This window comes from Scylla paramamosain, chromosome 28, assembly GCF_035594125.1.
Source record: "Scylla paramamosain isolate STU-SP2022 chromosome 28, ASM3559412v1, whole genome shotgun sequence".
Taxonomy (NCBI): domain Eukaryota; kingdom Metazoa; phylum Arthropoda; class Malacostraca; order Decapoda; family Portunidae; genus Scylla; species Scylla paramamosain.
In genome coordinates, this window is record NC_087178.1 from 4,392,501 (window position 1) to 4,407,500 (window position 15,000).

At 42.5% G+C, this 15,000-nt stretch overlaps 1 protein-coding gene across 1 annotated transcript in view; it reads left to right on the top strand.

Moving 5' to 3' along the window:
• Window positions 1–5,306: 5,306 nt before the first annotated feature.
• LOC135114749 (orcokinin peptides type A-like) overlaps window positions 5,307–15,000 on the top strand; it is a 24,643-nt gene continuing 14,949 nt past the window's right edge. The window contains 1 exon segment of the mRNA XM_064030769.1: window positions 5,307–5,467. Within this exon segment, the coding sequence (XP_063886839.1) occupies window positions 5,396–5,467 (72 nt within the window). The 5' untranslated portion in view covers window positions 5,307–5,395.

Below are 15,000 nucleotides of genomic sequence, written 5' to 3' on the forward strand. Positions count from 1 at the left end.
TCTTCCTCGTTTCTCTCTCATTCCATTTCTTTTCCTCCCTTCCGTCCATCTTTCTTAGTTTTCTTTTCTTACTTACTCATCCTCTTTCTCCTTTCACAATGTCTTCCTTTTTTTCCCTTTCCCTTCCCCGTTTCTCTTTGCCTCTTATTTTCTCCTTCCCTCTCCTTCCTTTCTTTTCCTCACATTTCTCCTAGTTACTCTTCCCTCTATTTATTCATATTACTTCCTTCTCTTTCTCTCTCCCCTCCTGTAACTTCTCTTTCTCCCTTTCTCTTTGGGTCTAATTTCCCTTCCCACTCATTCTCTCTCTCTCACCCTTCTTTTAGTTACCCATCCCTCCATTTATTCATCATGGGTCACTCCTAAACCCTTTCTAAATCTAACCTTTGTGTCCCCCTCCCCTGGTCTCTTGCCCATCTCTTTCCCTGTCCCACCCTCCCTTATAACCCAGTTCCTATCTCCTCTCCCACTTCCGCCCTCCTGCCCTCCATCCTACCCTCCCTTACTCCCCTGGCTATGTCTCCTTTCCATCTAGTATCCACTCTCTCTCTCTCTCTCTCTCTCTCTCTCTCTCTCTCTCTCTCTCTCTCTCTCTCTCTCTCTCTCTCTCTCTCTCTGGCCTCCTGCTCCCCCTCCCCTGACCTTCTACCACCATTCTCTCTGTCCTAGTCCCTAATACACTCCTCCTCCTGTCTCCTCTCCCTCTCCCTTTCCTACTCTCCCATACACCCCTCCTCCTGTCTCCTCTCCCTCCCCCAGCCTCCTGCTCCTCCTGCCGGTGGAAAAACAAAACACAATCAGTCACACGAGGGTCCTGAAGGCTTCGTATGCAGATTCAATTTGGTGCCTGGATTTTGGGAGGTCCAGGCCATGTTTAAGATGAAAAAAAAAAGGGAAGTTAAATCTGTTTTTCTTTAGCAGCGAGCGAGCGAGGTAGTGAAGTAAAGGATGCTGTTTTCTTGTGTGTGTGTGTGTGTGTGTGTGTGTGTGTGTGTGTGTGTGTGTGTGTGTGTGAAAAATGAGGTTGCCAATTAGCACCACCTTTCTAGGCTTCACTTCTGTAATTAGCAACAACCACCTGTTTCGCTCCCTCCGCCCCATTTTTCAAGCACTGTCACCACCCAACTTTAGTTTTCTCCTCTCTCTCTCTCTCTCTCTCTCTCTCTCTCTCTCTCTCTCTCTCTCTCTGATGAAGTGCCAATGGAAGTAAAGGAATGAAAGACGGAATGGTGAGAAGTAATACTGAACCTTTGCATGTATATAAGGCAAGAAAACTAACTTCTGTCCGTCAAAAAATAAATAAGTAAAATGAATAAATAAATTCATAAGACCCCAAAGTAAATAAATAAATAAATAAATAAATAAAAAATAACGGAATCGATCACATCTCCCCGTTAAGAGCATCGTCATCTTCGCCTCGTCAGGAACACCAGGTCGCGTTTCTTCTCGTGTCCAAGCAGAGAAAGAATCTAAAACAGTACAGCCGGCTAATCATTATTTCATCTTTACCTGGATGCGTCTTTACACCTGTCTACCTGTCTGCCTGTCTCTCTCTCTCTCTCTCTCTCTCTCTCTCTCTCTCTCTCTCTCTCTCTCTCTCTCTCTCTCTCTCTCTCTCTCTCTCTCTCTCTCTCTCTCTCTCTCTCTCAGGGTACTCCAGTATTCTCCCCATCAATAACTCAACACAAGAGAGACAGACGCAAGCAGATGACGCAACTCTGCCAGCTGGAGTTACAAACACACTCTCGCCTTTCACCAGGACTGTTTATCCATGGCTACACAGATGAAGCGTCAAATTCTCACGAGTGTCTTTTTGTCTTCCCTGGAGATACAAAATTCATGGTACACTGTCATTAGAATCATGAAAGAGCCCTTCAAAATTGCAATACCTATTAATACACAGGTGGCTAATCAGGTTTTCGTGGGAGTTTTTCTCACTGATGATGCATGAATGCGTCCTTGAAAACTCCAATATCTCCTACTAGAGCTTGTTACAATAAGAGATAAGAACGTGGAAAGACATAATAATATGAACCTTAAGCACAAGAGGAAAAATAAATGAAGTAAAGAGCACAAGAACAGAAGAAAATAAATAGGGGAAGCTACAAGAAGCCACCAGGAAAATTAATTATTGTACAGTGCTGAAAAAAAGTATACAAGAAATCAAAACAAGAGGTAAGACTAGATAAAATTATAGATACTCGGGAAACATACAATTCTTAACTTTATAAAGATGAGTGAGTGTTGTAGTAACCATAAGATGTTGGAAATAGCAGCAAACATTATGTTTAGGCTTTATTGCGAAGGTATGTAAATATCAGTCTTTTTCTTCTTTCATTTCGATTTGAACGTCAGATTTATAGATCCCTTGTCGTCTGAAGAGTGAAGTTCCGACGCTGCTGACGTGAAAGGTAAATACGAATGAATACTTTTACTTACAAATGCGATAATTAATACTTATCTAATATTCCAACTCCAAAGACAAGAATAAGATGCATTTTTCATTACTTACAAATCATAAAATTAGTATTTATCTAATAGTTCTACTCTAAGGACAAGGATAAGCTATATTCTTGAGAGGAAAAAGTGCTATAAAAAAAAGGAGAGGTGAATTATATATCCTAATCTTACTCGCAAGAAATAAAAAGTACCTGGTCTATTTGATGTTACTGAAGTGAATACAATGTTAACCCTTTCACTGCTAGACATTTTTTTCTTTAATGTCCATAATTTTTTTGACTATTTTTTGTAAGCTCTCATAAATATTTTTGTAGCTTAAAGACAAAATTATCTTCTGTTTTTCCCTCTCTTTTCTCTCTCTCTTGGGTCTCCATGCAAACAGTTTTAACAGTGCTGGGAAGGTTAAGGAAGGACGACCATGCCAGCAAAAGGATTAAGAGAATAACAAGAGCAACAAAAAAAGTACAGCAAAACTAATTCAAGATTTACTATGTTTGACGACGCGTTCTTCCCTCCTTCATCTAATAACTTTTAAAAGATCCCCCCATCACACCAATTCAGGTAAAGTTAATTCTAGTTTTAGGTTAAAGGTGAAAAAAAGTAAGATTAATTTGATTTGCTTTAGTTGTAACAATGCATCCTTTCCCTCTCTATCTAACAATTTTTAAAAGACTATTCACCAATTCGGGTAAAGTTGATTATGGGTTAGATTATGTATGACGATAGCTCTCTCTCCTCTCCTCCCCTGTAATGCCATGCAAGGAAGAAAGAGTAACTGTTCCCCCCCAAAATTAACTTAAAACGCTTCACCAATTCAGATAAAGTTAATTACGGGCTCAGATTAAGTATGCCACTTCTCTTTTCTCTTCCTCTTTAACGCATTGCAAGCAAGAAAACAACTGTCACTCCACAGAAAGAAAAAGAGAAAAAACTTACAACACTCCATCAAATCAGGTAAGGTTAATTAAAGGTTCAGTTCGAGCATGATGACGGTTCTCTTCCCTCCTCCCTTGAACACAATGCAAGGAGGAAAGAAAGGCGTAAGTGTTTCCCACATGCATAAAAACTCAAGTAATTAACGTGATAATAGTGACTTGCCCGGAGAGAGAAAGAAAAAAGCGTAAATAATTAACAAGCTACATAACGCGGATTCAGGAAGAGTTTTAAAAATGGATAATTAAAGCAAGGGAGTTCGTGAGTTAAAAATAGACTGATGTGGGCATAATTACGATCCTTAGGGCAAAATAAAGACTGAGAAAGTGACTGCGCTATTTTTAGGATGCCAGGAAGCACTTCTATATACTCTTATACCCACGTGTATTTCTCCATTTCCCCTTCTCTTTCTCCCTCATCTCTTTCACTCTGCCTCACCACCCTTCTCTCTTTCACTGAGTGTGTCTATTTCTCTCTCTTTCTCTCTCTGGTCCCTATTCCTAAACGCTTCAGTGTCTTATCTCAACGAGTTCTTGTTATTTTATGTAAAAGGGGACTGTGAGCAAAGACAAAGCTAAAAAAAAAAAAAAAAAAAATGACAGTTTCTAAAGCAAAATAAACATCCTAAAAAACATTTCCAAGGTTACATTGTGTAGCGTCTAGAAATGTATAGTTATAGGTATCATTCAGGGAGCATTCAAGGATGTTTTCCTGAAGTTTGCAGTAGTTCACCAGTTTTCGTTCAGTCTCCACCATCAGAGAGAATATAAAGATACAAAAGAAACTCACTGATCACCTCTGCAGCCTTCAAAACAATTCCTTATGAGAAGATAGACTTTCATATTATAGACTCCCCTCGCCACCCCACCCCACCTCCCCCTCTCTCTCTCTCTCTCTCTCTCTCTCTCTCTCTCTCTCTCTCTCTCTCTCTCTCTCTCTCTCTCTCTCTCTCTCTCTCTGACCGCGACACAGGACACCACCCTCAATATACAGGTAGAGCTATATTTTGAGTCGCTAACAAGACACATGATAACGTTGCTACTCCTCATCACACCGCCGCATCACTGCTCGCTCTGGAAATGTTGATATCACTGCTTCTTATTCCCCGACGCGCGTCTTAGAGATGGACGAGATGGATCATGTAGAGTGGTGTTTATGGGAGGGATGTGTGGAGATATGGGTGGATGTATGGAGGTGGATAAACTGTGGTGGATAAGGTTAAATGTAGTTACTTGTGAGTGTTATGCAAGATGAGAGAGAGAGAGAGAGAGAGAGAGAGAGAGAGAGAGAGAGAGAGAGAGAGAGAGAGAGAGAGAGAGAGAGAGAGAGAGAGAGAGAGAGAGTACAGGATACAGGAGTGGTAACCGTGGGAGAAAAAAATTACCATGAGAGAGAGAGAGAGAGAGAGAGAGAGAGAGAGAGAGAGAGAGAGAGAGAGAGAGAGAGAGAGAGAGAGAGAGAGAGAGTACAGGATACAGGAGTGGTAACCGTGGGAGAAAAAAATTACCATGAGAGAGAGAGAGAGAGAGAGAGAGAGAGAGAGAGAGAGAGAGAGAGAGAGAGAGAGAGAGAGTATGATAGTGTTGATCGCGGGAGAGGAATGAGGGAATGTGAGAGTGGCGGTGGGCGTGGGAGTAGACGGACAAGTGGGCGGTAAGGTGGGTGTGGGTGTGGGAAAGTGGGCGTGGGTAGCGTGGGCGGCGTGGGCGGGGGATGTGGGTCACTACTAGACATAACGCCACTAAGGAGACAGTGAGAGAGAGAATGAAGGAGAGAGAGAACAACTCCGCCCACCTGTTGACCCAGCCCGCCCACTCGTAGGCAGCGAAGGGCGGAGCTTAGCAAGGAGGTGGGCGGGGCTCGTGAGCGTGGTGGGTATATAAGGCAGAGGAAGGCGTGGAAGAACCGTATTAACCCCGGAGCAGTCCTCACACGCGGATCTCCTCCTCTACAACCACAACCACCACCACAGCCCACCACCACCACCACCACCGCAGCCACCATGACCCGGGACGTGTTCTGCACCGCCCTTCTTCTCGCCCTCTGCGTCATGGCATCCGAGGGAGCCATCAAGGTGAGTCCCAGTCCACTTAGAGTCTTTTCCCTCACTCCGACCACTTCGCAAACCTTTCCGTCACTCTGCGTCACTTAAGGTCACAGCTTCTGGGACTCCTGTAGGTCACATCAAGGTCACGTCCACGGGAAAGGTGCATGTTAGGTCACTGGTCACGAGGTCATGTCTGAGGGCGTGGTATGGGAGTCAGGTGAGCAACAGGTAACGTGGAGATAGAAACCGCGTGTTACTAAATGCTAGTCATTCTGATCTTGACTATTTTCAAAGGCTACGTAGGTTATTAGTCAAGTTCTCATTTATATTCTTGCTGTTACAAACGTTAAATTTCTGCTAAAATAACACTAGACTTACAAAAAAAACACTCTTGAAACGACCGGTAACTTCTAAAACAACGCGTAGCTGGGATAAGACGCGGGGACGTTAAAGAACAAGAACCAATGCATCAGTGAGCGAGAGATGGACAACCAACCAAACAGCAGAGAGGCAAGACACCACGTTAACTTTGCAACACCCATCGCTGGAGTTACGTACAATACATAAGAGAACAAACAAGAGAAAAGTTCGGTATTGCTGCGTCATTCTGAACCACATTTGCGTCCATCACTCGGGATAGAATCGGCTGATCGGGCATTCCCAGGAGAGATTAGGACGTGGCTTGGGACAGGAAAAGCTGGCGGAGGGAAGGCAGAAAGGTAGTGGTAGTGGTGTTGGTGGTGGTGAGCGATTACATGGCCGACTTCCGCTGAGGTTTCAAGAGACAGGTGACAGGAAGGGACGGGAGACGTGGAGGCTGCGATAAATGCAGATAAAAAAAATATATATAAATAAAAAGCTGAAGGTAATGCTTTAGTTGAGATAGCAAAACGAGTGTCTACAATGAAAGAAACGAAAATAAAACGCGAACATCATTTTCACTAATTCTTACTCTTTAGAGGAAATAGGTGACAGGAAGGGACGGGAGGTGTGCAGCTTGCGACAAATGTAGATAAAAAAGACGATGGTACTGTTTTAGTGGAATCTACAACGAAAGAAACGAGAATAAAATACAAACATCATTCTTACTAATCATTATCTTTTAGAGGGAGCAGGTGATAGGGGTGAAGAACAAGCAATAAATAATGCAGGTAAAAAAACAGTAATTTCGTTATTCTGAAGAGACAGGAGATAGGGAAAATCGGAGTTGGGGGAAATAGGAGAAGAGATAAAGGGGATATCTCTCTTTCAAGCCAAGTGATGAGGTAAAGGACAGGTTTTATGGACAAAGAGAGGCCATGAGTGGGTGAGCGGCTTGTCCTGATACGATAAGGCGAAGTGTGTGGAGAGCGCAGTATCGGCTAACAAATGGAGAGGGGAAGAGGTACGGTGGAAGTGGAGGAGAAAGACTGACGGACTGGTTAACTGATTGAAAGACACAGTTACACAAGAACTCAGAAACATGTTAAATGAAGCACAACGAGACAACCAGAAAAGTCGAACATACAAAGGACTTACAACAGAAACGGGTGGCTCAGGAGTTACAACATTGATCTCAAACACAGGAGGTGCAGAGTTCGAGTCCCAAGGCATCTCCGCACCTCTACACTCTGAGTGGCCATGGGAGGGAAGAGCCTTGTGGGTTTAAGGAGAATGTAACCAAACAGATGGACAGAGAACTACAGGGAGTTTTGGGGTGGCTTGAGTTAACGAAGCATTGAATAGACATATATGTTCTGCTCCTTTGGCTTGTAATAAACGTGAGGTTAAATACATGGACAGATAGCAAGATATGGAGAAAATATATAGGTTTTGCTCGAATGCCTTGGAACAGACAGGCAGCTCGGACCGAAAACTAGATGAAAAGATCAGATAAGAGATTCCGTAAGGGAGGGTTAGAAAAGAGAAACTGCTAGACAGGTAGACAGGTAACTATAGGGAGAGGGAAAGAAAAGTTTTACTCAGAAGGCGTGAAATAGACAAGTGACCGATGTAGAATTAGAAGGAGACATAATATTTACTATGATGACGTGAAACAGAGGCGCAGCTGACGAAAATTTAAAAAGACTGCAAGACTCCTTCGTGCCGCAGAAGATTCATAGGAATTAACGAGGGGAATAATAACAAAACAAACAGTTTACTAGCCAGCCATTAACAGCCCGCTAACAAGACCAACACCTCCGCTTACCTGCCCATTTAGCGTCTCCCTTACCTCACATACCTGTTATTACCCGTTTACCTGGACTCTGATTGCGTTTCCTGTCAAAGGGAACACCTGCCGCCGACTGCCTGGGACTTACAAGAGAATACTATACCGATCTAGATTCTGTTACTGAAGACGGCTCCCTCACAGATTGCCGGTAATACAACGGCGCAGAAAGGCGTTGAAACACAAGGAGTAAATAAATAAACAACACACACGCCTTGGGGAACACAGAAAGCGGAGGATGTAAAAATGAACAGTTTTGAGAAAAAAAAAGACACGAAAAACCGCGCATACAGAAAGGATCATTTTGAGAAGAAACCTTAAAAGAAAGAAAGCGGAAAATATGAAAAATAGTAGTTTGTTTGTTAAAAGAATAAGAAATAAACGGCACTTCTTGACTGAAACGAAGAAAACGAAGGATACATTAAGGGTAATCTCGACAAGAGACATTATATATAGAAAGCAGAGAATATGAAAAGGAGTAATTATGAAAAGAGACCTTAAATATGACACGGAATAAACAAGCAGTACTCTTTGACTAACACGAAATAAAGTGGGTATAAAGCGGAGAGTAATGAAATATATATCCTCTACCTTTTGCGCTACAAGGAGAAAAGCAAGACACGCAAAGGAAAGTAGAAACAAGAAGAAACGAGAGTAGGGATAAATAAATGAACACTACTCGTTTACTCACACGAAATGCGGTAGATATGAAAAAAAAGGATCAATTCTGAAAAAAAAAGCAACAGATATAAGGGGAAGTACATAGACGGTGCTCTTTAGTAAACACAGAAAAGAGAGTAAGTAAAAAAAAAAAAAAAGTTTCTGTGTGAAGGAAATACTTGAAAATTTACACGTTTTAGTGTTAAAATTTCAAACACTTCCGTGCGTGATAAGGTTCCGAGAAAAGGTGTGTGTGTGTGTGTGTGTGTGTGTGTGTGTGTGTGTGTGTGTGTGTGTGTGTGTGTGTGTGTGTGTGTGTGTGTGAATGACAGCTGGTGCCAAGCGTGATATGTATTCTTGTAATTATCTTCTTGGTAATTATATGTATGTCTGTATTTAAGCAACACACACACACACACACACACACACACACACACACACACACACACACACACACACACACACACACACACATTACTGTTTTCAAACTTCCTTCGCTTCTTCCCCAAATAAATAAATAGAATAAATAAATAAGTTAAGCAAGGTAGTGCCATCTCCTGGACCAATCACGAGAGAGGACAGTGACGAGGCAGCCAATCAGTGATGAGACAGAAGATAAACAAAACAACCACGGCGAAAGTTTGGCGTCGCTTCTGAATTCGTCATGAAATTTACCTTGTCATCGAGAGAGAGAGAGAGAGAGAGAGAGAGAGAGAGAGAGAGAGAGAGAGAGAGAGAGAGAGAGAGAGAGAATTAGCACCTCACTATATTCCCAAAATCATGGCTAGGAAGGAACGTAACTTAATTAAGCCTTTGTCAATACATCAATGCTTCCTAGTCTCACACTCTCCAATGACCAATGAAACCCGTTCGAAACCCGCCCTGTACGTGTCTGTGTCCGCGTCCGTGCATGTGCGTGTGTATGTGTGTGTGTGTGTGTGTGCGAGAGGGGGCTGGGCAGAGTAGGTAAGTTGAATTAACTCTCACACATCCCTCCTTTAAAGATAACTTAGATTACACAAATTTATAGATGAGGGTGATGGGAAAGAAATAGATAGATAGGCATGTTTTACGTGTACAGGGGCTGCCATGTGTAGGCCTGATGGCTTCTTGCAGCTTCCCTTGGTCCCTTAATATGTTATTGAATGAAACCACAGGCACAGATAACTAGGAAGAGGAACACAAGGGCAGCATCACAGTTTTAATCACCTGTTTCTGCCAAATGACCTTATGACACACACAGGTGAAAGAAACAAAACATCTAAGGCCCTCAATTACGATTTTTAAGCCAGGTGCTGCGTGGATGTGGGGCAGAGCGAGCGAGAGAGAGAGAGAGAGAGAGAGAGAGAGAGAGAGAGAGAGAGAGAGAGAGAGAGAGAGAGAGAGAGAGAGAGAGAGAGAGAGACAGGAGAATATTACTGCACTCGATTTCTCTCTCTCTCTCTCTCTCTCTCTCTCTCTCTCTCTCTCTCTCTCTCTCTCTCTCTCTCTCTCTCTCTCTCTCTCTCTCTCTCTCTCGGTTAAAGATCAACACCGGTAAATAATTAAATGCGGAACTTGAGCATCTGTAGAAGTTAATCTTTAATTTTAGTTACTTATTTTTCCTGCATCGCTAAATTACAGTCTCACTTATTTATTTTCTCAGATTTCAGGCTCACTATGCAATCTTCTTCAGTATCCTATATTTAATTTTAATAGTGCAGCTTATCAGAAACAGTCTAATCAAGGCCAACAAGTATACTGCTGTTTGTTATTCCTTTGTATTCCTTTGTGTGTGCGTAAAATATCACTTGGTACGTTTTATTCTGTCACTCACTATCTTTTAGCTTTGTATGTACGTAGGTAAGGTATCACTGGTTCTTATTTATGTACGTGTTACTTACTTTATCTTTACATCTCCGTACGTAAAGTTTTTGTACATACCTGTTATCTTTACATGTACAAAAGTACCACTAGTCCTTGTTTCTGTACATTACTAATTTTTTTCTTTCCATCAACTTGCGTACAACATCACCAGATCTTTGTTTCTGCAGGTTTCTGTCTTTATCTTTGCATCTATCTACGTAGATTATCACCAAATTCTTGTTTTTGCACGTTACTATCTTTATCTCTCCATCTACGTATGTACACCATCACCAAATCTTTGTTTCAGCACTGCACTATCTTTACATTTGCATTTATTTACGCAGATCATCACCATATCATTGTATCTGCACTTGAGTTCCTTACTTTAATCCGCCATCCGGTCCGAATACTAAGAAGAAAGAAGAGGAGTGAGATTTCCAGGTATGGGGACAAGGTATTTCCAGGTATCTGGTCTGAGATCCCCTGGCACACCCGAGGCTGGACTTTTATCACTTTATCACTCGTCAGGGTACATCGTCCCTTCTCCGTAAGCTTCCTCTGCCTCCCTGTGCCTCCTTTATCTCTCCTGGGTGTTGGAAATGTCTATACGTGTGTGTGTGTGTGTGTGTGTGTGTGTGTGTGTGTGTGTGTGTGTGTGTGTGTGTGTGTGTGTGTGTGTGTGTGTGTGTGTGTGTGTGTGTGTGTGTGTGTGTGTGTGTGTGTGTGTGTGTGTGTGTGTTTGTGTGTGTTTCTAATACTACATAAAATAAAATAATTATTTCAGGCACCGTATTTCCTTATAAAATATACATAGAAAGTCACGTAGAAATATTTGAACCTGCAATTTTACACGATACATGCAGATGAAAGTCACTTCCTGTCCAATAAACAAGTCTAGTCTCTCTTCAGGTGAGCAAAAAATAATAACAATCTCACAAAAAAAACAAAACAAAAAAACAGACTAGTAACAATACAGTTTATATATACACGCTTCATTCCTTCTCGTAACAGGAATCGAATGTTTGTCCGTCAAATAATTGAGTTCGCATCTCGCAAACTCCTAAAAACAACATCAGCTCATTACCATATCAAAGGCGGCGCTGAGGGGACACGCAGCGCGCCGGAATATAAATGTCAGGGGAAAAATGTCCACTGGGAAAAAATGTCCATTACTAATCGCTCCTGAAGGTCTGCCTTACTTGGAATCGCTTTTTTCTATTCTTTTATTCATGATTTATTTTTTTATGTGTGTGTGTGGCGTGAAATGAAGTGGAAAACTAAAATTAAACAAAGGAAGGAAGATTGGTAGGTATAATAAATTCAATTAAGTCTTCGTGGATGTCTTGAAACACACAAGCACACGCGCACACTCTCTCACACAAACATCCCAGCCTCTCGAGCCAAATCCGCCGAAATCTTTTAGTCAAATCCACTTCAGCCTTTGCAAACATCTTAAAAGAAACGCATGCAACACCCACACACACAGACACACACACACACACACACACACACCACACACACACACACACACACACACACACACACACACACACACACACACAGGAGATACAGTGAGAGAGAGAAAGAGAGAGAGAGAGAGGCAAACTCCAACAAAGACCAGTTCATTATACCAAAAGGCGAGCACTTCTCCGTGGTAATGAAGTGAATCGACAGCATCAGGGGAGAGGTTGGAGAGGTGCCGCGAAGTTTCCATCCCGCACACACTCCACTCGCGACAAAAAGGCAAAGGAAAACTAAAACCGTGTATACTTTGTTTATCTATTGTGAAAGAAGAAACAGGAGAAGTTACCCACAAGTTTAGGTCTGAATAAAGAGAAGAAGCAGGAGTTAGGAGATAAGAACGTGGTCAAAGAAGAGAAGGAGGCCAAAGACTAGAACGTACACCAAAAAGATAAGGGTAAGGAGAAAGGGGAGATAAGAAAACAAAGAAGAAAGAATACAAAAGAAGGTATATTGCTAATTGAAGCGTTGGAAAGATAGGACAGTTTGGGATACTTTAAGAAAACGAATTATTGACTCATTAGTGTCTGAAAATAGTGAGCGAAAGAAGGGAAGAAAGGAAAGATAGATAAAAGGTGATGGAAAGAGGCAATGATAAAAACTTGAATAAAAACATGGGGTAATAACTCAAAGATAAAAGCACCACAACCTTTCCTGCTCAATCGGTAATATGAGTTTTCATGTTTGACCTTCGATCCCCGACATGGCGCCTTTCCCCTGAAACTTAGATTTATTTTAACCCCAAGATATTTGGTCAGTGTTTCAATGTACTAAGTGTGGTCTTGTTGTGCCCTGGTTTGAGGTGATACACGTCGGGGGAGTTTACACATCAGACTTAGGAAAGAAAATGTTGTACAGGGGAAAGTATTTGGATAGTTAAACGTGGGTCGCGCATACCGTAGACTTTCTGAGGGGAGCAGGAATGGCAGTATAACAGTGACTTGGTTCCTGGGTAAAATTTATACTAGAAACCCAGAGAAAGAAATATTGCATAGGAAAGTCTCGGGATACTTAAACGTGGGTTGCAAATAACGTAGATTTTTTAAATATAACTGGAGTGACAACAAAAATAATTTAGTTATTTTCTTGAGGAGCATTTTTATTTCCAGAACATCACCAGGGTAGAGATGATTTTGTTAGTTAAACCTGGGTCACATATACCGTAGAGTTTTCCTGCCGCGCCCTTGCCTTCCTAGCTTAGCGCGGACACACCAACTCTCTCCAGCCCCCTCCACACACACACACACACACACACACACACACACACACATCCATCAAAATTCCCTCCTTCCCTCCCTCCCCACCACGCGCGCACACACACACACATGTCGACCAACCACTCCCCCACACTTCCCACCACACTCCCCTCAACACACACACACACACACACACACACACACACACACACACACACACACACACACATCAGATATTCCAATACAGACCATATGGGAAAAATAAGCTTGCAAAGGCTTTACATATACTAATGCTCAAGCTCTGTTTTATTTATTTATTTTTTTTTTATATTCTTCTCCTCGCCTCTGTAAAAATCTCCACCCTCGATGCCAGAGTTGAGTGATCTACTCTGTGTGTCGAATAAGAACATGCAATAAAAGAAAATGGTTAGTTTGTGTGCTAAATCAATCATAGTGGTTTTATTATTTTTCTTTTTCATTGCAGGATTTAGCGAACGAATTAATCTCTCTCTCTCTCTCTCTCTCTCTCTCTTTCTCACCCATACCTCCATTCCTTCAGACCTATTCCTCCCTTTACTGACCCCATTTCCTTTAACTCTCCCTTTATCTCTCCGCCATTACCTTCTCCTGGCCATTACAGAGACAACGATTATCACCCCATTAACTCTGTGTCCCCATTACTTCTTCCTTCTCAAGGCCCTAGCAAGACTACATAACCAGTACACGATAAAGCTCCCACACACACACACACACACACACACACACACACACACACACACACACACACACACACACACACACACACACACACACACACACACAGAGCACATAATTACACGACTTCTTGGAATTATGTGCATAGTAATACGGGTCAATACACACACACACACACACACACACACACACACACACACACACACACACACACACACACACACACACACAGACAGACACAGACACGGTCATACTTAAGAGAATCAACAAAGTACACAAACATTCGTGCTAAGTTTGAGGAGGAGGAGGAGGAGGAGGAGGAGGAGGAGGAGGAAGAGGAGGAGGAGGAGGAGGAGGAGGAAGATCAAAGGAAAGTAAAAGCAGAATGAAAAGTGAGAGGCAGATATCAGAAAGAGAGAGAGAGAGAGAGAGAGAGAGAGAGAGAGAGAGAGAGAGAGAGAGAGAGAGAGAGAGAGAGAGAGAGAGAGAGAGAGAGAGAGAGAGAGAGAGAGAGAGAGAGAGAGAGAGAGAGAGAGAGAGAGAGAGAGAGACTAATACAGAGTAAACACAAAGAGGAAGAGTGTGAGAGGGAGAGGTAAATAAAAGAAGAATAGGCAATCTGTAAAAGGGAAAAGAACAGAAAATAGGTGAGAGAGAAGAGGGGAGTAAAGATTAACAAATGAGAACAAAGCACATGACAAGAAAGAGAGACAGAGAGAGAGAGAGAGAGAGAGAGAGAGAGAGAGAGAGAGAGAGAGAGAGAGAGAGAGAGAGAGAGAGAGAGAGAGAGAGAGAGAGAGAGAGAGAGAGAGAGAGAGAGAGAGAGAGAGAGAGAGAGAGAGAGAGAGAGAGAGATAGGGAGGAAGGGAGAGGAAGAGAGAGGAGAGGAGGTTAAGCTAAGAGGAGGGAGAGAGCTAAGTAGATAAGAGGAGAGGGAAGGGAGAGATGGAGGGAAGGAGAGGAGGGAGGTAAGTATGGGAGGAAAGGAGAGGAGGAAAGTACTAGAGAGAGAGAATGTCAGGAACTTGACGAGCTTGAATATTCAGGAGGGAAGATGGAGGGAAGGAGGGAAGGAGGGAAGGAGGGAGGGAGAGAAGGAGGAAATTAGCGAAAGGAGGAAACAGACAATTGCAAAAGACGAGGGGGAGACAAGAGATACGTTAAATACCTTGTTATATTCTCTCTCTCTCTCTCTCTCTCTCTCTCTCTCTCTCTCTCTCTCTCTCTCTCTCTCTCTCTCTCTCTCTCTCTCTCTCGTTAACTGGTAAGTAAGGGAATTTCTGGAGCAGAAGTTAAGCAGAGAGAGAGAGAGAGAGAGAGAGAGAGAGAGAGAGAGAGAGAGAGAGAGAGAGAGAGAGAGAGAGAGAGAGAGAGAGAGAGAGAGAGAGAGAGAGAGAGAGAGAGAGAGAGAGAGA